The 26,985-nt window shown below is 37.5% G+C and overlaps 1 protein-coding gene across 13 annotated transcripts in view; it reads right to left on the reverse strand.

Moving 5' to 3' along the window:
* DMD (dystrophin) overlaps positions 1 to 26,985 on the reverse strand; it is a 2,446,616-nt gene that overhangs the window by 1,625,820 nt on the left and 793,811 nt on the right. For all 13 annotated transcript variants that reach the window (XM_032426633.1, XM_032426634.1, XM_032426635.1 and 10 more), the window contains exons 5-7: positions 25,898 to 25,990; positions 18,078 to 18,250; positions 11,246 to 11,364 (exon numbers count right to left, since the gene is read on the reverse strand). In XM_032426633.1, the coding sequence (XP_032282524.1) occupies positions 11,246 to 11,364; positions 18,078 to 18,250; positions 25,898 to 25,990 (385 nt within the window). The remainder of the gene's footprint in view (positions 1 to 11,245; positions 11,365 to 18,077; positions 18,251 to 25,897; positions 25,991 to 26,985) is intronic.

The following is a 26,985-nucleotide window of genomic DNA, read 5'->3' on the forward strand; positions in this document are numbered from 1 at the left end:
TAGATATCCAGCTCAATTCTGGGGACCAGTTGAAATAGGGTCCCCTACTCCTCCGCCATCTTTCCCCCAACTCCCTTGTAATCATTTTTCAAACTAATCTCTACACCCAACGTGGGGCTCAAACTCATGACCCGAGATCAAGAGTCGCATGGTCTACCAACTGAGCCTGCCAGGCACCCCTGTATAGTATTAATTTTAAATAAATTGAAACAGTTCTTGAGATCTCAGAAGATCTGCTTTCCCTGAGGTGTGTATATATTCATTCCACTTTGAATGCTTTCACCTACAGTGTCTCTACTGATACAATGTTAATGAAACAGTTTTTTTTTTTTTAAGATTTATTTTTGAAACAGAGAGAGAGAGAAAGAGAACACAAGCCAGGGGGGAGGCAGAGGGAAAGGGAGAAAGAGAATCCCAAGCAGACTCGCACTTAGCACAGAGTCCCAACGGGGCTTGATCTCATGACCCTGAGAAATCAAGACTCAGACGCTTCACTAACTGAGCCACCAAGGTGCCCCCAATGAAACAGTTTTTAAAACACTTTTCCAAGGTGTTCACTTGCCCAAGTGATTCTCTATAGACCCAAATTCTCAATTAACCCAAATAAAAAAATCCATGCCAAGAAATGTGCCATCCAGAGAAACTTATACATTCAGAGGTCTAGGTAAAATGCACATTTTTACTTAGTCCTTGTTAAGATAATAACCTTGTCTCTCTCTTTTTTTTTTTTTTTGCTAATCCATATTTTAGAGATTCCAATCTAGATAAGAGATATTCACATCATAAGCTGACTGAGCAAATACATGAGAGAGTGAGATGTTTTGGCATACCTTACGTGAAGTCTTTGCCATCTCTTTCTATTTCTGGAATTAACCAAGAGAGACAGTAGAAGGGAATATATTCATAGCTGGTTAGTGTTTCCTTTTGATAATTTTAGTGTGACTTGGAAAGGATCCCAAACTTGCAAGATTTGTAAACATCTTTCCACTTTGATTAATTATTTATTCTCTGAGGGAGACATCATGGTAAAAAGAATTCAGTGTCTCTCTCAGGCTGGCTTCAGTTTGTGTGACTTTTGCATTTATTTCCAGCGCATTTGGAATCAATGGATTGATGTCCACCCATTTTAAAACAAACTCAATTAGCCTTATAATAAAGAGAGTAACTTTTAAATCAGTGCAAAGGAAAACCTTTAGGGAAGAGGACAGAAATATTCTGTAGTACAATTATTTTCTGTAGTAGCTATAAACAGGAAATATCAACCCCAACTCACTAGCTAAGGGATGTGGGCAAGTTACTTAAACTCTTCAGTTATAAACAGCCATAGTAATAATGTCTACTCCCTAGGGTTGTTGTGGGAATAAAATGAATTTATACCTATAAAGTGTTAATTGCTATGCCCAGTGCTTAGAAATTTTCAGTAAATATTACACCAGATCACACCGACATTGCTGTATAAATGCTACTCCTAGTTTCAGAAGACAAGAATTTTTCTGAGATTTTTGGGAACCAGTTCAACCACCCACACAATGTTAAATAAAGTTATGGTTGCAGAAGAAAAACTCCTTATATTTTCACAAGTATGCTCATTAGTGTCTTACAAATACTATGACAGTTATAAGAATAAGGTATTATAATTATGAACCAGCCTTCAGGAGACTTGTTGGAAATCTTCAGTAAACTGTGACTGTGTGTGTGTGTGTGTGTATGTGTGTGTGTGTGTGTGTGTAATTCAAAGCGTAGTTCAAGTCTGCTGTGGAGTATTATACTCTGGAGCTTAAGAATGTCAAGGACTACCACCCAGAAATCTGACTGTGAAACTGTAAAAGTGGGAAGGTCACAGGGAGAACAGTAAGATTTTAAATGGGAAATTATTTAATTTACAGAGAGTCAGCATTTATCCTATGGGCAGGCAAGATAATTAGGAAGATCAGCTCTCCCTAATTAAGATAATTTATAGAATAGAAAGGGAAATAACATTTAATTTCTGCAATATTCCAGGCACTTGACATATGTTTTAGCTACTGTTTCTGAAGGCATATTAGAGGCTAAATACTTCTAGGTATTATTTAACTTAATCCTCACAGTAACTGTAACAAGGTAGATAATATTGACTCTACTTTGGATATGAGCAAAACTGAGGCTCAGAACGTTTCCCAGTGCCATTAAACTAATTAAAGACAAAACAGGGGGCGCCTGGCTCAGTTGGTTGGGCAACTGCCTTCAGCTCAGGTTATGATCCCGGGGTCCTGGGATCTAGCCCCAGCCCAGCGTCAGGCTCCCTGCTCAGTGGGGAGTCGGGAGTCTGATTGGGATTCTCTCCCTCTGCCCCTCCCCCTGCTCATGTGCTCGCATGCGCGTACTCTCTCTCTCTCCGCCCCCCCCCCCCCGCCAACAAATAAATATCTAAGAAAAAAAATAAAGGCAAAACAGGATTTCAACCCAAGTCTATTTGGCTCTGTAAATAAAAGGTTGAAATCAGGGCTGAACTAATAATGTAAACTTGCCTGGAAAAATGACCAGAGAATCTTATTTTCTTAGAATTATGGAGTGAAGATAATTGTGGAGTGTTGTGTCTCTTTTGTTTGCTAGGTAAAACTACTTTTAGACCAGTGGGATAGAGGGGGAGCTATGAAGTGACACACAGGCCTTCATCCTCTGTGACTAGAATGGTATTAAATACTGGTGCGAAATCAAGGCTACAGCTTCTTTATGTCAAGTAGCCCACAGTGACCTAGGATCTTATCCTCACCATATGCACCCCATTTGTATGAAGGGCACACATGCATATTTTGGTTGCTTCTGGGCCATCCAATGACCTAAAGATTTCATGCCAGCATATTTCCTGCCTTATATCCTTCTATGCAGCTAAGTAAATGCAGTATTAGATTAAATTTTATTGCATCTGTGAGTATAATTGCCAGTTTGATCCCCTCACAACTAAAGTGAGTTTGCAGGCTACAATGACCGTTATATCCTGTCATTAAAAGTCGTATATCTGGCTGAAATACAGGCTGTTTAGCAAAACTAATCCTAGATAAATGGCTTGTGATGAAAGCCAACCTATTTGTGGCATCAATATTAGAGATTATGAAGTTAACTAAAGCCATTTGCTTCTTTTAAATAGATTCATAGGATCACAAACTTACATTCTAAAAAAAATTATTTTACTGCCATTTAAATTTTTTTTTTCTTTTCTTTCATTATCCTTTAGTTAATATTGAAAAGTCCTCTGGAATAAGAGGCTCTATCGGCTTTATCAGCTGTGCCAGTGAAAGAAATAGGTACTGGTTGAAAAAGGGATCAAGGCCCTGACGACAAGGCACAATGATATTAGTTAGGATCAAAGGGAGAAAGGAAAAGAAAAAAGGAAAAATAAGTAAAAGGATGAAGAGTCAAGGACCACCTCCACACAGAGGTTGTCCTTAGACGACCCTTTGGTAGCATCGGTGCTTAAGAGAGAGCACCATTCCATCACAAAGACATCTGTGAAGTAATAAACAGAAGAAGGGATAAATGGAGAAAGAGAGAGAGCTGTGCGGACAGGAGATAAGGCAAGTCCCTTAATCCTAAAGAGAAGGTTTTGGTAGCCAGTCTTAGGTGACAGCAGGCTATTTCTATTTTATCTGGTGGATGAACCACTTCTCATTAACGACAGGGTTGTTGGCAATAAGCAATGCTCCAGTAAGTGAAGATTTGAACGGCAGACTTAGTCACCTCTTCAGGAAGAAAAGGCTAGAGGTCTGAACAAACTCTGGGACAAAAGATTCAGATTTTATCCTCTTAAAAGGCATACCTCATGGAAACAACTATTCTATTGCAGCTATTATTACCGTGGCTATATGATGGTCTCACCTGATGAGTTCTTAAACGTTGCTGGTGTCATGGGCTCACCAGAGACCAATGAAATCAGAATCTCTGCTCCAACCCCAGTGTTTTCATAAACCACCCCACAAGACTTTATCGGGCACTCCTGTTGGAAATAACATGGACTCGGAGAAGAGATAAACCTGAACTTGATTCCAGCTCATCTCTCTGTTGATTATGTGATCTTGGGTTTAGGAAAGCTTCCTAAGACTTAGTTTTCCCATAAGGATTAACTGCCCCGGAATTACTGGGTAAAAAAAAAAAAAAAAAAAAATAGGATAAAGTATGTGAGGCTCTGAGAACATGGTTGCCCTACTTAAATTTTAGTTATATTTTACCAAAAGGAATTTTACATATTTGAGTTTACATCACTGGTGATAAATTAGAAAACCCCTCTTAAGGGGTGACTGTGCTTCGGTCTGAGGCAAGTTTATTCAGCAATATTGAAAAAGTAACTCACACGAGAATGATACTACAGAACAATTGATTATTTCTAAAAAGTAAAAACCCTGGGTTTCGACCACCATATTATATTTTAATAATACATAACATTCCCAAGCACTTAATAGCTGTAACAATTTGCTCATCTCTCAAGTGGACAGCATATGACCCACTAACCCCACAAATTTGCCATAAGACAATAAATCTAAAAGTATGGTATTATTTTAATTATTAGTTTAATTATTTTTAAATATAGTCATAAGACTACTATAAAGCTTCTGGTCTCTTCTACAAGGATAACCATCCTGTTACAAGAATTAAGTGGCATCAACCAAGACCCCAAATCATTATTATTTTACCCAAATATTTTTACTAAAGTAATACATTTTCATCTTCTGTTTCATATTCCAGCTATTAAATGGCCCATGTATTTCTATATAAGAAATTACTTAATTGGGAAATACATGTATCAACCTGATAATCTCTTTTCCTCATACTGAGTTTTAAGGCTTTCAGATACTCATTTGCAAGTTCTGGGATATCTTCTACAATTTTTTTTTAATCAAACACAGTTAATTCTACTTTGAAAACAGTGAAATGAATCAAAATGTTCCAGCCATAAGCAACATATGTTTTACTTTCAAACATCATCACTGATTCAATAAAAACCTCAGAAATTTTGAAACTATTTATGCCATTTTAACCTCATTTTCTGTTATTAAATATTTAAAATGCTTTTGATTAAGGCTACACTCCTCTGTGACACATAAGAAACGCAGATATCAACTATGGAACACTTACTAATATCTCATTTAATACTTCAGAGCTGAGTTTGAATAAAATCAGTAACAAAGGAGTAACAAATTATTTTTCTAATACATTTTCCTTAACAGTCTCATGGACTCCTAGTGATGATATACCTAGGGACACCATTCACAAAAATCTATTATATGTCATTCAGCATTGGAATATGGTAGATGCATTTCCCAGCTGTTTCAACAATTTATAGATGTCCTATCAGTCATTCAACATAATTTATTGTGACTGTATAGGCCTAAGATGTTATGTTTCCCCCACTTAGATAGAAAACATCCAGGTAAAATAACTGAAAAGAAATTCCCAGTTATCTAGGAAAGGATTATACTCAAATGCTTCTGAATAAATTTGATATAAAAACTCATACACAATGCAAACTTAAATCACATGTTAGATTATACTTCATTATTTAAATTCCACAATCAAGTGAGAAACTACATTACTTAACTATAACAATGAATAATATTCATTTAAAAAAATCAACTCCTATGAGAGATAAAAAATATAAATCAGCTGTTTCCCACAAAGTCAAAATTGTAATAAAAGGACATGAAAGATTAGTACAAGATGCTAAATGATCTGGTATAAAGGGTAAATTCAGGCCATGTACACACACATGTATTGTTTTTAATGTTTTGGAGGTCTCCATAGTGTCTAAGTGGGACAGTTATATCCAATTATTTCAGTCATCCAAATGACTGAAATGAATCAACAGAAGAAAAAGCACATCAATTTATTACTGATTTGTTCAAATTGTCCTGAAAATATTCAGTGTTCTATGCTATCTGAAATGAGAATAATATAGAAGAGAGCGCATCAAAAAGAGACACTAAATTCACATTTTCTCTCTCTCTCTCTCTCTCTCCACCCCACCCCCCACCAGGCCACTGTTAACTTTTCAGGCTACTGGAAATGTTAACATATTTATTTGTTTTGGATTTCTGTTGTGACAAGCAATTTAAAAGATCTCCATCAGGAAATAAAAGAGTCCAACAGTAATATCTTAATGTAACTATAATCAACTGTATCACAAGGCTAATATAATATCTGTATCCTCATTTTTATGTTAATATAATATTTGTATACTATTAGTGATGACCTTTTACCCATGTACAAAGTTTTCATTTACTTATTTTGCTATGTATTACTTTCATACACAAAGTACTGCCTCATTGTCCCTTAAAGATTTTTTTTTTCTACAGTAGCAGTGATAAAACTAAGGATGCCTCCAGATACCCTGGTAAAGTCATCTTCAACTGAAACACATTAAAGTATATTAAAGTGGCACTGGATAGTCAAGGCTAGTTACGTAATGTGTCTGCCCATGGAAAAGACATGTTGTACCAAAAAAAAGTAAGGTCCAGGGTAAAACCTAAAAACAGTCAAGGATATACTAATAAGTAGCCTTACTCTGATGATATGCAGGCTAAGAATATGTTAATCACATTTCTCGGGACTTGTGCATTGGCCTTCAGTTTTCCTAAAGCCTCATTAGATACCGATGCTAGTCTTTGTTCTAAGCAATGCTAATGAAAGTATACATTTAAATTATTTAACAGTGTTTCCAAAATTCCTTTGCTAAAAGGTTGTGCTCAATATACATTACGTAAATGAGATGGCAACACTAAATTTACTAATGTACCCCATTCCTTTGCTAATACAACACCATTTCTAATTTGCTCATTCCAATGGCAATCCACTGAAGTTCAAAATTAAAGAAATATTTTCATTATTATTACATTTAACACAATTAAATGATATAATTTGATTTTAATGATCAAATTTTAATGTTTCTTTAAAAACGAAATCCTGGAAAAAGTGGTCTCCTGCTGACATAATAGGAACATTATTTTGCTATTATCATATCTGCATAAGCAGAAGATGATACTTTCCATTTTCCATAACAGAATAACTAGACTAAAAAAATGTTCTTCCAAGACACTCAGGATTTAGTCTTAGATAGTAACAACTTGTAATATCTCTAAAGACTCTCTGCCAGAGATAATGATATAAATCAATTTTAGAAAGGCACAAAGTAACATATATCTTGTACAGGTTACTTTGTTATCAAAAAGGCAATGGCCATTTTTATTCCCATGTACTACTAAAATGCTTTTTTTTTAATATATGGGAAAAAGAACATTTTATACCTCAGAGAGTTTGGTTCTAAAGAATCTGAGATACTTAAAATAAAAATTTCTAGGTGAAATCATATACATAGGGAACACAAATATATTCCAATCTCATTACATTTTCTGGGATAAAAAGGTATTCTAGAGTGGGTTCTGGAAAATCAGTCCAAATGATAGGAAATGAGTATGCATGTCCATAAAAAGTTCTGGTTATTTAAGTTAACAGCACCCTTCTGAGGTGCGGTCTTCCTCTTTCAGTTTTAACTTAGTATACACTACTTACTAATATTTCTTGCTGTTAGGGAATCAAAAAACACTGCTTGCTCAAACAACAGATACTCAAATAAGAGGCCTTAAAAGCATTCTTCTCTTTTATGGCAAATGCCACCTATTTTCCCTTGAATTTTTTAAAGGCTAATAAACTGCATGGATACAAAGTTAAGTCTGAAACCATTCATTTCAAGAGTATAACTTTCCACAAGGCAGAGCTTATTCTGGGAAAAGTAGACTCTAAAAACAACTGAAGAGGGATGCAGGGATTAGCCAAGCAGAATATACAATCTGTGTCACCACCCTCACGAAGTTAAAATGAAGTGAATTAAAACCAAACTAACTGGCTTGTAAATGTCATTTTGAGGTTACAGATATTTCTCGCAAGCCATAGTGTTCCTCAAATTTGACTCTCATCATTCATTGTCTTTCATTCTAAAGTTACCCTGGTAAACAAGTGAGGGCATTTCCACATTATACTGCATATCCCAAATGGAAACAATTTACAACAGTAACATGCAAAAGTTATCTAGAACCAGCACAATTTTTATCCCCGATTTTTTTTTATTCCTTTAAAAAGATTATCTTCACTTTGTTATTCACATGAAAAAGCTGACAAAGCATTCTCTTAACGCAGAGAGTGCTGTGTGGATTGGCAAACAAACTAATTTCTTGAAACTCAGGGAAGCAAACAATAATTGTGGGTATATAAAACCCACAATGCAAGTTGTAAGCATGTCTTATAGGGAAATCATGACAGAAAATGAATCGCTTGATTCACAACAGGATATATTTTGAAGGAGATAAACCTTTTATATCTATGAGCATAAAGACACATAAATTATTAAATAATTTTACCCTAATAGTACTTATTTTTGCATATGTTAACATTTAAACACAGCAGAAACAGCTCCTGAAATTGCTTATGCTAATGCTTACTGCTACTCATTTTAAAAGGCAATTCCTCTTAAAACCAAACCTCAGGCCTCAAAACACCAGTTAAAGCCAAACAAAGCGTACCAAAGTCAATATATGCAAGACATGAAAACCTCCAAATTATATTTCAATGACTTTTTAATTTATAAATCAGCCCAATCAGGAAAGCATACGTTTAAAATTCTAAAAACATTTTTTGGCAGGTATTTCTTAAGCCAAATATAACTTCAAGCCCCCCAAAATAAAAATCTCCCCAAACATAAAGCAAAATGTTTTACTAACCTCCTAAAAAGCATATTAGATATGAAATGAAAATCGCTGTGGGAGAATAGCTGACATCATCATGCATAAGCTAAAGAACGAATATCTGGTTAAATAAAAATATGAACATCTCAAAGATAATTACCATACAGGGCATGAAAGAAGTCCATGAATCTCCCATGTTAGATACACTGAAGAGAGTGTTCTAAGTCTTAAACTCTTAGAAATGCTATTATTTTGTGACTAATGAATCAGTGAATAAAAATCCTTATGATTTAGTTTAATATTTTTTTCTTTCCATTATCATTGTTACCATCTCCAGAAAAATTCTGAACAATTTCTAGATGCATATTTGGGTATTTCCTTAACACAATGGCAGGAACTGACATATACCTAAAAATATAACGTAAGATTTATGTTGAATCCTCGTCCTACTGAGAGCCATAAATAAACTGTAATAAACCATTTTAGGAGACAGAATGCTCTTTGAATTGGAAGGGAGCCCATTAACAGAAAGGGTTTTCAGATCGAAGACTTTATTGGCAAAATGAAACCATAACCAGTGGTTTGCTCTCTATTAATCAGCTTGTATTTCATTTTATATTTGGTTGATTTTGAATTATTTGAGATATTATAATGGTCTACAGGATGTACATTTCAACATATACTGCCCATTTAGGAAAATGTATGGAATTGGGTATATCAGGCTATTTTATACTATAAAATACATCATTCATGTAACTGCCCTTTTCTGACTACAGGCTTATCAATCTATTTTCTGATTATGATGTGGATACCTATTTGGTGTCCCTGTTTCACTGATTCAAAGGAAAACTTAAGAACAAAAGCCATTTTAGCCATTTTATCACTTAACAAGAAAAAGATCTATTTTAAACCTACTCTTACTATTTTATGAAGGATAGGACACACACAAGAGTAACTAGAGCATATATCCCAGATATTGGGAACTGTTTACCATGTATGGGTTTAATGAAAAACAAAACACTATTAACAGGCTTATCCTTCAAATCCATACACTGTAGCTCTTATCCTTAAGGGTTAGAGTTCATATTTTCATTACATCTGCCTTTCTCTACCTCAATGGAGTATGAAAAAACATGTAAATCAGTATGGGAGTCAAAAGTGAGGTAACCCTCCCCCATCCTGCAAAACAAGGAAATATGACTGATACAATTTCTTCCTTAGAGCTAAACCGGGGAAGGAGGGATGCTAATCATTTATTGAAGCAACACAAAGAGTTTACAGGAGTCAGTGCCAAATTATGCATTATTTAAAGCAGAAGAAACATTGCTAATGAACTTAATCTGATTTCAACCTCACAAACACATTTGTGCTATTATAATTTTCCTTCCCAAGTATATGTGCCTACCAAGAGCAATATATCGGTCAGTTACATGTGAGTATTCTGGTTCTTGTCATAGCTAAATATCTCATTTAAAATGACTGAATTTTCATTTTGATTGATATATCCTCTTTTGAGCTTAAAATTATGCACCCCCCCCCGCCACCATATGGATCTGCTGTCAATAAGATGAGGTAATCAGGTCTGTAACACAGAGGATTAGATTCTAGTGGATGATAAATTCACCACTGAACGAATATCCTCGGAGTTATTTCTGAGCTTTTCCTGATGAGACCCTATTACCACCACTTGATCTCCTTAGTTGGACTGATTCACTATTCCAAAGACCATTTAATTACATAACCCTACCCAAATATCAGCTCCACAGACACTGCTTCTCCAAACTGTAGTTTTAGAATATGGGAAAGCTTCAAGAAAGTGAGAACAGAGTCTGCAACTTCAAACAAGTCGGCAAACAAAAAAAGTGCCTCATAGCTTAGAAGAAAAGCAGAGGTCAAGAATCATTATCCCTCTAATCCATGTGTCTGGAAAGTATGACTATGTAGCACCAGAGATAATGATGAAATTTACTTAAGTGTAATATAATAAAAATATAAATACAGTACTGCCTGTCAACTGAAGAAGCAGAAAATGAATAACCGTCCAATGGAGGACTTCCCCCAGAGTGACAAATTATAACAGAAGCAGTGCCAGGAATAGATTTCCTGATTTAAAGAGTAAACCATGTTGCCTTTTATAGAGTATATGAATGAAATTGGCAAGAGTAGCTAATTAATTATAGCTGATTAGTCTATCAAATCTCTTGGTAGAATAAGCAAAACATGAACTTTTTATAACTATTTGGAGTCAATGTACTTCAAATGTAATATGCTTCATCCATGAGACATATACATTCTAAAGGCTTGGAATTTTTTCTCAAGTTTTACACTTTAGTTTTAGATAATGGTACTTTAAGAGCTAAAATCATATAAGATAATTCATAATACGTTGCAAGAAGAACATTTTAAATACACTCAGGATATAGAAAAAACACATAATGCATAATTTCTCTTTTGTACTTAGTTTGTGGAAATGTTAAATCTGAGACGATAAATATTAAATTATACTAAAAACTGTGGTAGTCCAGAAATGTACCAACCTTCAGGATCAAGCAGTTTCTCTATGCCTAATTGATACTTGGCAATGTTGAATGCATGTTCCAGTCGCTGTGAGGCTGACTGCTGGCAAACCACACTATTCCAATCAAACAGGTCTGGCCTGAAATACACACACATAAAGACCAAATATAAATCAACTTACAATGTTTCATGAGATTCACTTCATTTCTGATTTTTAATTGACAACCCATGCCCATCATCCTCAAGAATTGAGTGCTACTCTTCATAACCCCTCAATAACGCTTTTCATTTAACAAGTCACAATTTTACTTGAAAATCCTGAAGAAAACAAAGGAGAATTTATTCTCCCTTGCCAAGTAACAAAAATATATTGATGTCATCCAGTGTCAGAAATTTGAATGCCAACCATTTGCTGGTAACTTCCAATTTCATAAGCCTAGCCCAGACCTCTTCCCTGAACTCCAGACTTTAGATTTATCTGCTTATTCAGTATCTCCACTTAGAGTCATCACAAGACTCAGGTGCCCAAAACCGAGCTTCTGGTACTCATCTCCATCCCACTCCCCCAACCCACCTACTTCTCTTATAGCTCTCCTTTCCTCAATAATCAAGGACAAGTTCAAACTTGCAGTGGCTCAGACAGAAATCTTGGAGTCTAATTTGATGACTCTCACTCTCATACAACGCTTAGTTGGAAATATATCCAGAATTTGACCACTTCTCATTACCCTTGCAGCCATCACCTCCACCCAAACCACCATTTTACCTTGTGTGGATTATTTATTGCATTAACTTTCTAACTGCTCCCCTACTCCCACTCTTGCCCTTGTTAATCTATTCTTGGCAAAGCTGCCAGAGTGATCTGTTAAAATGTTTCATCATAAACTTCTTCTCAAATCCCTGCTATGGGGGAGTAAAATTCATTGATTGAACTGTGACCTACAAGGCCCTACATGGTCTGGCTCCCCGTTAACCATCTGATTTGATTCCTTGTCTCTCTCCTCCTATTCTTCAAACAGGCTAGGTAGCTTCTGTATTTGCATGTGCTGCTCTCTGACTGGAATTCTCTTCCCCCAGACATGGACACGGCTCACTCCTCCACATCCTTTGTGTCTTTCCTCAAAAGTTGCATTATTGGTGAGTCCTTCCTTGCCCTCTCCCCATCTAAAATTGCACACTCCCAAATCAAACTTAAACATACTCATTTCTTATCCCTTTCTTTCTCATCACCACTTACTATTACTTAATATTTTATATATTTAATTAATCTTGTCTATTTATCTGTTTCCCCCACTAGAATGCAGAATATACAATTTTTTTCACCAGTTTTGTTCACTTTTAGAAACCCAGCCTGACACATAGGAGATAGTCCATAAATATTTGTTGACTAAATATGTGTTGAATCGATAAATTTTGTTGACATGCAACCAGAGACTAGATGAGAACATACTATATGAATATCATTTTACTTGATAATAGAGAAAACACGAAGAAGCATAAGAGGGAGTTCTTATCCTATATGGACTTAAAATTTAATAAGGAAAAAATGCACACATCAGAAGTTAAAATAAATTCTAAATGTAAAAAATACAGATAATAAGATAGAATGTTTTCTAAAATCTGAAGAGGTCAAGAAACATTTTTTTGAGGCTTAAGGTGGTTTGGGTTTAGATTCAAGAAGTTTTTGAGAAGGTAATTCTGAGTTGTGTGGATATTGAACAATCACCAAAGTTCTTATGGAAGAAAAAAGCAGAATGTGCTCAGTCAATCAGACCTCACAGGCCTGGCTCCATTGAGAGATTTTCAGTATCAAGAAGGGGTGCGAGATAGCGTTCCTAGGAAGGGGAACTGGGATGAGTTTGTGAAAGGCCTTGCCTGTTTAAGGAATTACAATTTACCCCAACAAGACTGGAAACCATTAGTCCAGTGGTTCTTTGCCTTTTGCCTTTTCTGGAACACAGATACCTTTGAGAATCTGATGAGCACTATAAAACTTGTATCCATACACAAACCTGTCCATATCTTTACACATAACTTATGTAGAATTTTAGGACAATTGGGTCTGTCAATGGACACCTGTTTAAGAACTCATGCTCTGCAAACAAGGAAATTATAAGGATCGGCTTAACTGTTGTTTTCAAAAACCACAACTGAAAATAAAGGTACAACTTGCTCATTTGACTCTCATTTCCTTTTCTTTACTTGATGCTACCCTGATTAATTTACCAGAATTTTGTCTGCTTCTTAGGAAGTCTAATGTGCCCTCTATACTCCAAGTTACCCAAAAGAGCTAACAATATTTTATTTTATTTTTTTTTAAAGATTTTATTTATTTATTCATGAGAGAGAGAGAGGCAGAGGGAGAAGCAGGCTCCCAAGGAGCAGGGAGCCCGATGCGGGACTCGATCCCAGGACCCTGAGATCATGACCTGAGCCGAAGGCAGACGCTTAACCATCTGAGCCACCCAGGCGCCCAAGAGCTAACGATATTTTAGAACCTAAAATATGTATAAGTTGGGAGCTGACTCTAGTACTGGAAAGACTATAAGAAATACAAATTAAATTCTAAACTATTTGGGGAAGTTTTAACTTCACTATGCAACCTCTGCCCTACCTTTTCTACATCCCTCAGCAAGGGAAGCAGGAAAGAATATAGGTGGGAGAGTGTGGGAAACTAGCTTTCTCACCTGCAGTACAATCAACAAGGTTAAATAAGGAGGATGAAAAAGAATACAGTTGCTTCCTCATTCTAACCCTTTTCCCTTCATCCCCTTCTCCTCTTGGCCACGAGCTAATCACCTGGGTGAGGAACTGTCTGAGTCATGTTATCTATTTGAGCTTCAGTGTTTTCATTTAAAAAAGAAGGAAATGTACTAAATGGCCTTTGAGGTTTCCTCTAGCATTAAAATGGTTTTAAGTCATTAAAATTCATCATTAATTAACATTTTAAACAACTATGATTTCCAAATGCATAAAGAATTTTAAGACTAACCAACTGCAGAAGAAAGCTACATACCTTCCCATGCTAACCCAAACCTGAACCCATAAATAGGAACCTGCAACCAAAGTTCACCAGTCTTTTGAGGAAACAGACAAATTGAATAAGACAACATAGCCTAGTAGATAAGCAGAGTCCTCTATAAATTCAAATCCTGGCTCTACCACATATTAGCCAAATGGTCTTAGGTAAATAATGCACCCTTTCTGTGCCTCAGTTTCCCAATATGTGCAATGGGACAAATTATAGTGTCTATGTCATGAGAAACAGGTGGGCTATTTTAATTAGAAAAGTGGCTACAAAATAACATTAACCTAATAAACATCAACTTTCATTACTTTGTTCTAAGGTTAATTATATTTATGAAATAACTAATGCATTTTCAATGTATAGACTCATGTCAAAAACACCTATAACCTACATATATAAATGTTACAGACACTGTTGATGCAAGAATAATACTATAAGACAGGAGGGTGGTGGGTGGGATGGGTGAAGGGGAATGAGAGATAGAGGCTTCCAGTCATGTAATGAATAAGTCATGGGAATAAAAGGCACAGCGGAGGGAATGTAGTCAATGATACTGTAATAGCGTTGCATGGTGACAGACGGTAGCGACACTCGTGGGGGCCACAGCATCATGTCTAGAGCTGTGGAACCACTATGTTGTACACCTGAAACTAATATAACATTACGTGTCAACTATACTCAAAAGAAATTTTTCTAAGAATATTATAATAAAATGGAAGGTGGTGAGGAGGGAAGAGGAGGAACTACAAGTGTAGTAATTTTGTCATCTGTTATATCAGGTAGTCAACAGATCTTGTCTAAACCTGATGAAACAAGGTACGGCAAGACCACTTAAAGTAAAGCAGGCAACAATTTTAAAAATGAAACGATTAGGGGCGCGTGGGTGGCTCAGTGGGTTAAGTGTCTGCCTTTGGCTCAGGTCATGATCCCAGGGTCCTGGGATTGAGCCCCATGTTGGGCTCTCTGCTCAGCGGGGAGTCTGTTTCTCCCTCTGTGCATGTTCTCTCTCTCAAATAAATAAATTCTTGAATGAAATTATTTTATTATAGTCATCAAATTAGGAAACAGATGGGGATAAGAGATAATATCTGTGGGCTTCATATCAAGGAGTAAATCCATCTAGTGTCAGACACCAGTTATTCAGGAAATAAAAATACGTGATTATGAAAACCATGAGAAAGAATAAAAGAAGTTCCTGACCGTAACCACTTGTAGGAAGTGGACGGCGATGGGGTGGGCTTGGGGTCATGAAGACACATTCTATTTTGTTTTTTTTTCCTTTGCACCCCCCCCCCCAGTGTCTCACTTTTTTTTTTACCACATGTTATGTTGTCTCTATGGTAATAAGTTAAAATGAAGAATTAGGAAGAAAATTTAATTGTAACATTATACTTACTTGCAACTTATATATTTTGAGCTATTTCTAGCCAATTATCATTTAGTTTTCCCAAAAAAGTAGAATCTGGCTTCCTTTTTTTAAAAAAAAAAAGATTATTTATTTATTTATTTGACAGAGAGAGACACAGTGAGAATGGGAACACATGCAGGGGGAGTGGGAGAGGGAGAAGCAGGCTTCCCGCTGAGCAGGGAGCCTGATGCGGGGCTCGATCCCAGGACCCCGGGATCATGACCTGAGCCAAAGGCAGACGTTTAATGACTGAGCTCCCCAGGTGCCCCAGAATCTGGCTTCCTTTTAAGTGCTCTGTAGTCTACATTGTGTTTTAATACAATACTTCTAATTTCCTACATAGTAAGATAAAATTTGCCTTAAACAGATATAAAGCCAGCAATATCCTAATCTTTGGCAAGACTCGTTGTCAATCCCTATGCTCTATATTAAGTGCATGCCTTTGTTCTATAGAGCTTAGTCACTCAGTTATTGAAATCAGAACACCTCATGACATTCCTAACTGTACCAATGATAATCACCTTGGAACAGAAAGTTCAGAGCATTTTTTTTCTTTAGATAAACAATATGAACATCTGTCAAAGAGAAAAAGAAGAGGGAGATGATTCATGAAAGAGCATTATGAACCCAGAGAAACCTCTTGAAAAATAACTATGGTATGTATGAAAAGGTAGTTACTGATGATTCATTCAATATGACAGGAGAGAAGATATAAACGATATTCTGAGAGAGAAAGAGTGGGTCAGGGACAGATGCAGCAGGGCAATCTGGAAATGTTTATTACAAGTATATTCAGAAATCACGAAATACAATATTAACAAACGTAGTATGTGAACATGCTGGCAGGACTGAAGCCTTCCACTTGAAAAGAAAATGCTGAAGAGCCAACAAGGACCGCATAACCTGATCCTCGATATTTCTGTTCATCTGCAAACGTGTACATGAACAGCAAGATCGATATGTTCAGGCCCTTACTGTGAAGCATGTGGCTGCATAAATCAGCACTGACTTATAATGCAGAATGAATGCCTCCATTCCTTCTCATCTGGCTGTATTGAAGCTGTGCCGTATTTTTCTTCGTGTCATACTTAGGAAAAACAACGTGTTAACACTGCTTAACATGCCAAATGAGTGTGAGCTTGCCTCCTTTTGAAAATCGGGTTGCTGAGTCATTCACCTGGAAACTCAGTCTGGATGGGGTTAATTAAATCCAGCTGGATCAAGACACCTGACAAAGCTGCTTAGTGAGAGAGCATTTGTTCTTGGATGAAGCTTTAGCATGAAGAAAGTGTATATTCTGGACTTTTCTAGAAACAAGACCAACATAGGGAAATGGGAGACTCGTCAAGAAAAGAAAGATCAAAGTGAGCAAAGATAAGCTGCATTGAAAATCAGGGCGGATGCGGTCCAGTGGCATTTCAAACACAGTTAATAAGGCGATGTCTTTGACCCTGGGGATTGGGCTGGATAAAAGAGATGGGTAACAGGAAAACCAAAGCAGATATCCCTTAGAGTGAATGTAGTGTATATAGAATATATATTTATATATTACATATAATATAAATGAATGCATTATATGTACGTATTTCCCATGCTGTTTTGCTTTTCCTTGAACTGTTAATAATTCCTTTATTAAGCTTCTTTATACAAGAAAAAAGCAAACAACTATTTTGTTATCTTAGAAAATATAATAGTGTATGGCATACAGTTAAGAACATTTGGTTCACTGTATCACAATGAGTTCTTTTTATGAAGAGCCACAGAACTCTCTTTCAGTGCTTTAACAGCAATTGCTCTGCTGTTCCAGAGCAATTGTTTCTTTTGATATTCTAAGCACTGAATCATAGAATTAATTGTGGTCTGCTCTTTGCCTTGGTTGCTAAGATGCTCCGAGCCTCTTTTAATCCTGAAATACATATAAAAAAAATACACAAGGCCTTACGTATTTGCTATCTAAGTGTGTACCTGACAAGAGAAATGTTTCTTTTTCACATTATTAATCGGATGATAGTAATTAATTTTGCTACAGCCACTCACATGAGATTTGTAACCATTTTAGCTCTATTGTTTAGGCCCATGCTAACACATTATTTATTTAGAAAGACCAACTCCATTCTTAGCCAAGTTAGAATATAACCTTGATTTTCTGGCAGAGTCCCAAATTCAAACATGCTGGTCCCCTCCCCCTCCCACCATAACCACATTCATGCTCCAGTATTTTAATATTTCAACAACGAAATGATATATAGCATAAAAAATAGGATATTCTTATTCAGTGCATTCCAATGGATAGATCAATATGGTTAAATACACAACATGTCACATAGTAGGAAATGAGCTGGAACCACACTGGAGAAAAAGATAATCAGTCTCTAAATCAATACTTAAAAAATCAGTATCTCAGTAGTCTCCTTACCTATGACTGTGGATGAGAGCGTTCAAAGCCAGCCCATCAGACCAGCTGGTGGTGAAGTTAATGACATTAACCTGTGGATAATTACGAGTTGATTGTCGGACCCAGCTCAGGAGAATCTTTTCACTGTTGGTTTGTTGCAATCCAGCCATGATATTTTTCATTACATTTTTGACCTACATGTGAAAAGAAATGTTCATAAGAAAATGCATTCCCTGAACAAGAACCACAGAAACTCAAATTTAAATATCTTAATCTTCAGTAAAAAGTAATAGAAATTTTAGAGTCAATTAGTAATGAGAAATAATAGACTCTACCAGGATGGAGTCCATGCTAATTAGTTAGGAATCTATTCTGATTGGTTGGTGTCACGATACACCATTCATTGTACACGTTTAATATCAACTCCTGGATTCTGCCACGTTAAACTATTAATTTTGTGCTCCTAACTTTCAATGGATATACTAGAGAAGAGTGTACAAAAACATCGGACTTGTTATTGACCAAGGACTTAATTTTAGTGTTTTTAGGACAGAAAGAACGGCAGTGGCTAAGAGAATGAGCTTACTTTATTTAAACTTAGGTTCAAATTTTGCCTTTGCTATTAACAAATTGTGTTAATACAATATTAACAAACGTAATTTAATCTTTTTTAGGCCTCTGTTTCTTATACATACAAGTTTGTTTTAAGAATCAAAGGACAACTATAGTAAAATAAAATCCCTAGGTTTATACTATAACTTAATGCAAATTATATTTACTGACCAAAATGAAAAAAAAAAGAGCAGAAAAATGAGTTTGCCTATTTAAAATACAGAACAAAAAAAATCAACAAAACAGAAAGTATTTATCACTAAAAGCTGTGAATATATTGCCTTGAGTTTCTATGTTCACTTGTTTTTGTTTGTAGTCAGTCTGGTTTAATTTGCTACAGCTTTTTTCAGGAAAGAGCTTCACATGGAAGAGAAGAACAAAGGTTACAAATGCCCAAAACATGGGTCCAGAACTCTGGCTCGTGTATGAAGCGTTCTGAATCCCCCTGGGTCACAGGAAATGCCATGTAAGAAGCTGCTTTTGTATAAAAAAAAATATGTTACAAAATCCCATTGACGGTACATACACAGCGTATGTCCTTAGATGAACACAGAAGGCACATCTTACCTCTCCAGAGGTGGTGAGAGACCTGTCCTGGTGTCTAGAAGCACAGTGCTGGTCGCCCCCGGGGGGAAAAGAGTGGCTGGGCCTGCCCAGTGACCCAGACGCTGTCACTGTTATTTCATGGTATTCTTGATATTTTGGACCTGATAAACTAATCTATGAGCTTTTCATTGAAACAGCCTTAGACTCAGAAGAGTCATGTCACCTGAAGAAGGCGTGATCTCCAAAAATGTGAGGTATCAGTTACTGTCACGGAGACCCACTCTCTCCTAGGTGACAAGGCAAAGGTCAGTATGAAGAATGAAGAGGGACCTAGTACTCCCTGAACAAAAGAATCTTGGAAGGATCATTCTCGACAAAGTGCCTGGTATGAGCAGAAGCACCAAATGCAGACAAAACCGCCGGTGCCTGGAGGGCTGTCTTACTGGTCCTCGCACCCCCACCCTCCCTCCTCCTGCAGCACGAAATGCTTCCTGTGATGGGGTAACAGGCTCTAACTGCATTGTCCCCTTGCGCTTGTTTTCGGCAGAAAGGTTAAGGGCTTAAAGTCGTGCAGCAGACATAGGGATAAGGGGAGGCACGTTCAGGATGCCCTCACACGCACAGTGCTTAGGCGGTGCTAGGCCAAGTGGTGCCGTTTTGTGCAGTCACCGTGGGGCTGTGGGCGGGCCGCTCTGTCTGCAGCTCCTCGAGAAGTCCCAGCCCCCGTCCCAGCACACACTGTCCCCTGGCCGCACTCCCCCCACAGGGGCAGGACTGACGGCCCCGTGTGCCTCAGGTTGCCTGAGCACTCGCGGGACTTCAGTCAGAGTCCGGAGTCGGCACTTCTTCGGCCTTTCTGGCTGTCGCCTGCAGTGCCTCCTCGTCTGAGGACTCTGGCCCCGTGGTTAAAGATCACGTAGAAGCCCCCTGCAGGCAGGATGGTGGCAAAGAAGCCAGGGGCCCCGGCTGCCCTGAAAGCCCCGTGCGAGGATTTGGGGACAGCTGCAAGGGAGATGGCGAGATAGACGAGGACCGCTGTGGCACTACGTAGGAAGTCCATCATGGGCCAGCGCGAGCCCTACCACTGTCAGCCGCAGGGCATCAGCGAGGCGGAGGGAGAGGGCCTGCAGAAGTCCCGCAGGGGCGCGGGCCGGAAGGCGGCCGCTGAGGACGCCACACAGCAAAGGTGACCCAGGACCCGCCCGACGCCGCCAGCAGGAGACGGTCTTTGAGCGAGCAGAGGACGGCGCGCCGGCGGGAGGGCGGAGCCTGGACGGCCACCAGGCTCTGGTCTGGTTTCGGGTTGGGGTCTGGGTCAGGTTCTGCGGGCCATGAAGCTCCGCCTCCCTCCCTTTCTTCCCCGAAGCCGGAAGAGAAGTGGAAACCCAGACCATGGGGAAGGAGAAAAAGGCCAGACTCTTGGTTTTATTTTAATTAGTTTCTGTATATTGGATTCTCTCCTAGGCTTTGTGCAAATGCTGTATTTCCAAGTTTCATTCTTCTAACTAACCTGATGCAGAAATCCATTCTAAACATTTCTCTAGGTTTCAAGAATGCAGTGACACCACATTATAGAACAAACTGTCTACATATTCTAGTAAAAGCATAATTACTAGGCTACTTTTTTGTGTTGTTATTCATTTTATTTTATTTTTTTTTTGGAGTGTTCCATGATTCATTGTTTGCGTAGAACACCCAGTGCTCCATTCAATACATGCCCTCTTTAATACCCATCACCAGGCTAACCCATCCTCCCACCCCCCTCCCCTCTAGAACCCTCAGTTTGTTTCTCAGAGTCCATAGTCTCTCATGGTTTGTCTCCCCCTCCGATTTCCCCCCCTTCATTTATCCTTTCCTACTATCTTCTTTTTTTTTAAACATATAATGTATTATTTGTTTCAGAGGTACAGGTCTGTGATTCAACAGGTTTACTTTTTAAATATAAGTCAGGCCCCTTATCATATACCTGAAGGAAATATATAAGTAAATGTGATGAGTTTTTACCACCAAGGGCTTTCTTTTTGGAAAGTGTGAGGTCCATATACTACCAACATTTGATCAGATGATGAATATTTATCGTGTATTCTAAATATGACATTTTATTTTGCTTCTTCATCCACGTAGAAGTTAACAAAGGCCTCAGGCGAAAATACATATTTTAACATCTCCAATGTTAGTCATCTTTTTATGAAAGAGTCAATGCAAATTTTAGGAGAGACTGTTAAATCTAACTAAAAAATACTTGAAAAGGATTTGAGATGATGCTTTGTAAATTTGGTAATGATTTGAAGATGTGAAATCTTTGCATATGTTTACCACCATCTCTTGATAGCTAAATCTATTATTTAGAGGCAGATTATCCAGTTTTCTTAATTCCTTCCTGACCTGCTTATTTAGTCAGTTAGTCAGTGAATAAATAGGTCAAATAGTTATATAAGATATATCATTTTTCTCATCATATTCTAAAGTTATAATGTGCACAGTCTCCAAGCACAGTGATTGCAAGACATGGACTTTTGTGTCCTGTGCTGAACCAGGACTGGACTCAGCACCTACTGGCTCAGTGGTGGTGATTTGAACTGATCGGGCAACCCTCCCATGATGAATGGGTTTCATTTGTGAAATGCTTGGCCAGACTGCCCTCTATGCACATAATGTTAAAGGACAACACGGTATTCAATCCAAAACTCCTTTAGCATCATTATGTCATTAATTCAGCTTATCAGCCTCAGCCTCACTGGTATTGCTTCTTCTATCTGGGTATAAATGTTGCTAAGAAAAAAATAATAATAATAAAGGGCAATGTAAGATAATCAATTCTTTTCCTACCTAAAAGATAATTACCGAGAAATCTTTATTAAGGACCAACTTTTGGTCTGAGGTGAGTCTTAAAGCAGAATAATTTCCCACCCTTTGGGCTTACAGTCCCTAAGCGAGAAAATCAATTTAAACATGTGTGTGTGTGTGTGTGTGTGTGTGTGTACAGCTATACCTACAACTGTTTTTAAAAGGAAAAGGTTGAAATGTCTTTAAGCAGTGATTTCAAAAAATGACTAGGAGTTAACTGGGCAAAGAAGGTATGATGGACGTGGGGATGCAGCACCAAGACTGTCCTTCAAGGAAGGGCTTGTTGCTGCAGCTATTACAGCTCGCAGCTGTGAGTCCTCTCAGGGTCCGCCAGAGTTGCAGAGTCATGTCACTTAAGGTCAAGCCCTTCCTAGGGCAGCCCACATCTAGTGACTGATGAAGGGAAATAGTATATAAGACTCAGCCACGTCAGCCCCACTGAGAACAACACTGAAGGGCTATACCAGCTCCCAGTTCCCCGTGGGGTTGCAAACAGCCATTGCTGGAGGGGAGGGGGGGAGGTACAGCACAGCTCCAGTGCTTCTCATTCCAGTTACCATCTCCCTTCCTCAAGTACTCGTCCCAGAGATGTGCCTTAATGAATGTCCTGCCCACTAAATTCAATGTCTACTTCCCACAATCCATCATGTGACGACAAGGAGCCATGGTGGAGGGGTAGGAGTAGAGAGGGGTAGGGATAGTCTTCTACAAGGGAAGGATGGTGTGTGTGAAGAAAACTAGAGCAAGAACCGTCTTGCATACAAGGCATTAGGTAGACAGGAGTTTACAGCAAGGGCTTTCAGCAGCGCCAAAACCATCCTTCTCCTGTAATGGGCAAATAACAAATAAATAAACATTGCCGTGTCAAGTAGCCCTGGATCTGAGTACTTCCTTTGACCTGGCCAGCAAAGGTGTGGACCTGACCTCGAATAGCACACCACTGTTTGCAGGATATATCTGTATCTCCAGCTGGTTGTCAGGACGGAGCTGACCACCCTAAAAAGGAAGGTTTGCACTTAAAAAAGAGGAAGAAAAAGATGCCCAACACACGTTGTCTACTTCACAATTTTGTTCAAAGCTGCTTATTCCTCAATAGAGGCATTATTTTTCAGGCTAACAATTTTATTTACATGGAAACTGGAAAACTAGTGACAGGAAAGATAGGGTAGGCATTCCTGAGCTTTTACAAGTTCAAAGAGAAGTCCTCTGTGGCACTATTAATAACATAGTATGTGGCACTGGAACAAACGATTCACATCTTTCCATCTCTTAATGCCATTCTCAATCTAATAGATCCGGAAAGTATATTAGGTTGGCCAGAGTGTCCTTTAATCTCTGCTGAGATTCAAGGGCTTCTTTGACTACTTGATAGGAAGGCAAATATGTACTCTCAGTGAAAATACCTCTTGGGATTCATTGGGTTATGATGAGGAGTATTGAGCAGGAGGAATTTTTTATAAGTGTATTTAGTAGTTTTAAGAGAACCAAGCAGGGTGATAGAAGAGAGATGAGATAAGGAGGCAGGGGCTGAGAAGAGTCTACATCCTTGCAATTACAAGGATATGGGGATTCAAGGACATAGATGTAAAACAACAGACTGTAAGAGAGGTCTCAGACAAGGAAAGAGGGCAAAAGCATTCCTTCTGGTATTCTGGAATGTGAAAGCCCCTCTACATGCTAATTACAAAAAATGAGCAAGCTCACAAGCAAATGAAAAAAGTATAAGGGTAGTTTTGAAACTCTATATTGCAGTGAGTGGAGATGGAGTTGGAAAGGGTTTTGAGAAAATAAAAAAGTATGAGATCATATGAGAGACCGTTTGGGTGAAAAATACAATTAAAATAGCCTTTTGGGTCTCTGTTCATGCCTAACTTCTCCTGCTGCCTTGGTCATGACCAACATCTATGCAACTTTAGTGTCTTCTGCAAGATGGGGTCCCTCCGCGAACCATTTGTTACCAGGCCATAAGGTAAATACAACGGATAGTCCATTAGAAACTTCTGTAACAATTTTACAAGGTCCTACATACGTCTGTTGAGTTTAATGATAAAATGGCTTGGGTTTTCTGTGTCTTTTTATTTCATCTTTGTAATTCTTCAGTGTTATTGTAATTTACATACAATGAAAAAGAGGAAAAAACTGTTCTTTCCTCAAGACAGTTTGAGAAGTACTCAGCAACAGAAGTAAACCAGTTTGGTGGGGGGCCCTATGTTGCCTTGCTGGTTCTATTTGACACCATCACTATTTGGAAAAGGCCCAGAATTGGGAATCTAGGGTTCATTTAAGGTTCTCATGGTCTATTTTCTGTCGTCATTCACTATGCTGTCCTCTATCTCTTCCCATATTACTGTGAAATAAGATTGAGCCTGTTCAGTGTTTAGAATAAAAGGATATGGGGGTCAATTTGGTCAATATGGGGGTCAATTCAACTGCTGAGTCGAATAGGTATACCTCTGGTCTATGTACTGACTCTGAGCAGGAGCAAAGTACAATTTAAGTTAAATCAACCCTACTAAATGAAGTAGTGATACTTGCTACAATAAAGATAAACCTCAAAGATTATGTTCAGTGAAAGAAACTCGATATAAAAGAACACTTATTATATCACTTCATTGATATGAAATGTCCAAAAAGGCAGACAAAGGAACAGAAAATACATAAATGGTTGCCCGGGGCTGGGGGTTGGAGTGGGGAATGACCATAAATAGGCCTAAAATTAGATTAGATTGTTTTCATGGTTGTACAACCCTGTAAATATCCCAAAACCTTTAATGGATTGGGGGAAAAACTGTTCCTTGCTCAAAATAATTTGAAAAGCCCTGGGCAAGAGAACTAAACCAGTTGGTACATTTTGAATTTTATACTTAGATTGGGTAAATTTATGATATATAAGTTACATATCAAAAAAATTTTTTATAAAAAATTAATCACTGCTAGTAAAAGAGCAGACATCCCAATTTTCCTCCAGATTCTTAACATATGAGTACAAAACTCCAAGCAATCAAAATTATTCATTTGATATACCTGTAGTGACAACAGCATAGTGCACTGAGTGCCTTGTAGATATTCTTTCCTTTAATCCTGACAAGAAATATACATGTTAATTATTATTTTTTCTATTTTGACGGTGAGGGAATTATGGCCCAGAAACAGATGGCATTATACCCAATGTCACGACAAGATGGTAAATGGGAGAGTTGAAATTTAAGTTCATGTTGGTCTGACTGAAAAAACGTATACTCTTTTTACTAAACCCAATGACCTTTGATCCATTTTTGCAGAGGTCCAGTAAGTATAGACATTCAGAAAACCCTATGCTGAGGTGTTCAGAAAAAAAAAAATGTAATTCCCAAAGCAGGTTATGAAGTTAGTTTGTGTGTATAACATATATACAGATAATCATATCCCACCAATCTTTTATTGGCATTAATTTATATTGAGGAATACAAAGGATTCACAAAGTCTCATTCATTTGGTAGTCATGAACAGTTTTTACGAAACTACGTAGATTTGCATATAGGTGAGTTATAGAAGACACATATTTGTGAAAAATATTTTTCTTAACCTATTGATGAGAATGTCTTTTTTGGCTCATCTCCACAATGGAAGTAAAATTTAGAAAAATATTCCTGCAATGTTCTAGAACCTGTTTTATAATCTGCTGATCCTTCACATTTCAAATGACATCAGCTGTGCCAATTTAAAAGGCAGTGCTATGGAGATGGGCTTTGTATTGCCAGAGGTATACATGTTTGCTTTGCAGGTCAAGGGGTAAAAATGAAAGGAAGGATCAGCAACATTTTACACAAAAAGGAAACATTCATCAGGATTCTTACCTGCCAGTGGAGGATTATATTCCAAATCAAACCAAGAGTCAGTTTGTGATTTCCATCTACTATGTCAGTGCTTCCGATATTCACTAAATCAACCTGTTAAAGATAAAGAAAAAACATTTAAGGAAAGAGACAAATTGTCTATTTGGAAAGAAAACAAAATGCGAAGGTAATTGCATTTAGCTATTTTCAGAGCCTAAGCAGTCTTACAGCTTTTAAAAAATAATCTAAAAATGAAACAAAATGCATTTGTAAATGCACTCTCTTTAACAAACAAGTGCCCCTGAACACATTTACAAAGAGATAGGAAATGAATGTACTTTTAGTATATAAATAGATTACTGCAGATTAAAGAAGCCAATCAGAATATCTTCAAATAAAACGTATAACAATGGTAACTCATAAAGGATGCCTAAAATTAATATGTGCTTCCTAATACAAAATTGAAACTCAATGAAAAAAAGTTTCATCAGTCTTTTAATCTTGCTCAAAGGAGTGCTATTATAATTAGGGGTAACTGCATTTGACTAAAATGCCCGTGCTTTAGAAACATATTAGAACTCTAATAAATAATGGAGCTATGGCAAGCTCTCTTTGCTATATCTAGGACTGGGTTTGGGAATCAAAATCTGGCAGGGTTTTTTTGTTTGTTTGTTTGTTTGTTTTAAGGCAAATCCTATCTCCTGTCCTTTATGTTTCTAATATTTTTAGGTGGAGTCAGGTTAAACATAAGCGTCAGGCAAATAGGTGCATGAAAAGATGTTCAACATTATTGGCCATTAGGAAAATGCAAATTATAATCACAGTGAGCTAGCACTACACACTTACCATAATGGCTAAAATTTTTAAATAGTGACAACGTCAAATGCCAATGAGGATATGTACAAACTGGATCACTCATGCATGGCTGGGGGAAATGTAAATAGTACAGGTACTCTGGAAAACATTTTGGTACATTCCTGCAAAACTCAGCATGGGCTTAGCATACAATCCAGCAATTGGGCTCTTGGGCATTTATCCCAAAGCAATGAAAACTTATATTTCTACAAACCCCTATGTGTATGTGTTCATATCAGCTTTACTTGTAACAG

This window comes from Phoca vitulina, unplaced genomic scaffold (assembly GCF_004348235.1).
Source record: "Phoca vitulina isolate PV1807 unplaced genomic scaffold, GSC_HSeal_1.0 scaffold35, whole genome shotgun sequence".
Classification (NCBI taxonomy): Eukaryota; Metazoa; Chordata; class Mammalia; order Carnivora; family Phocidae; genus Phoca; species Phoca vitulina.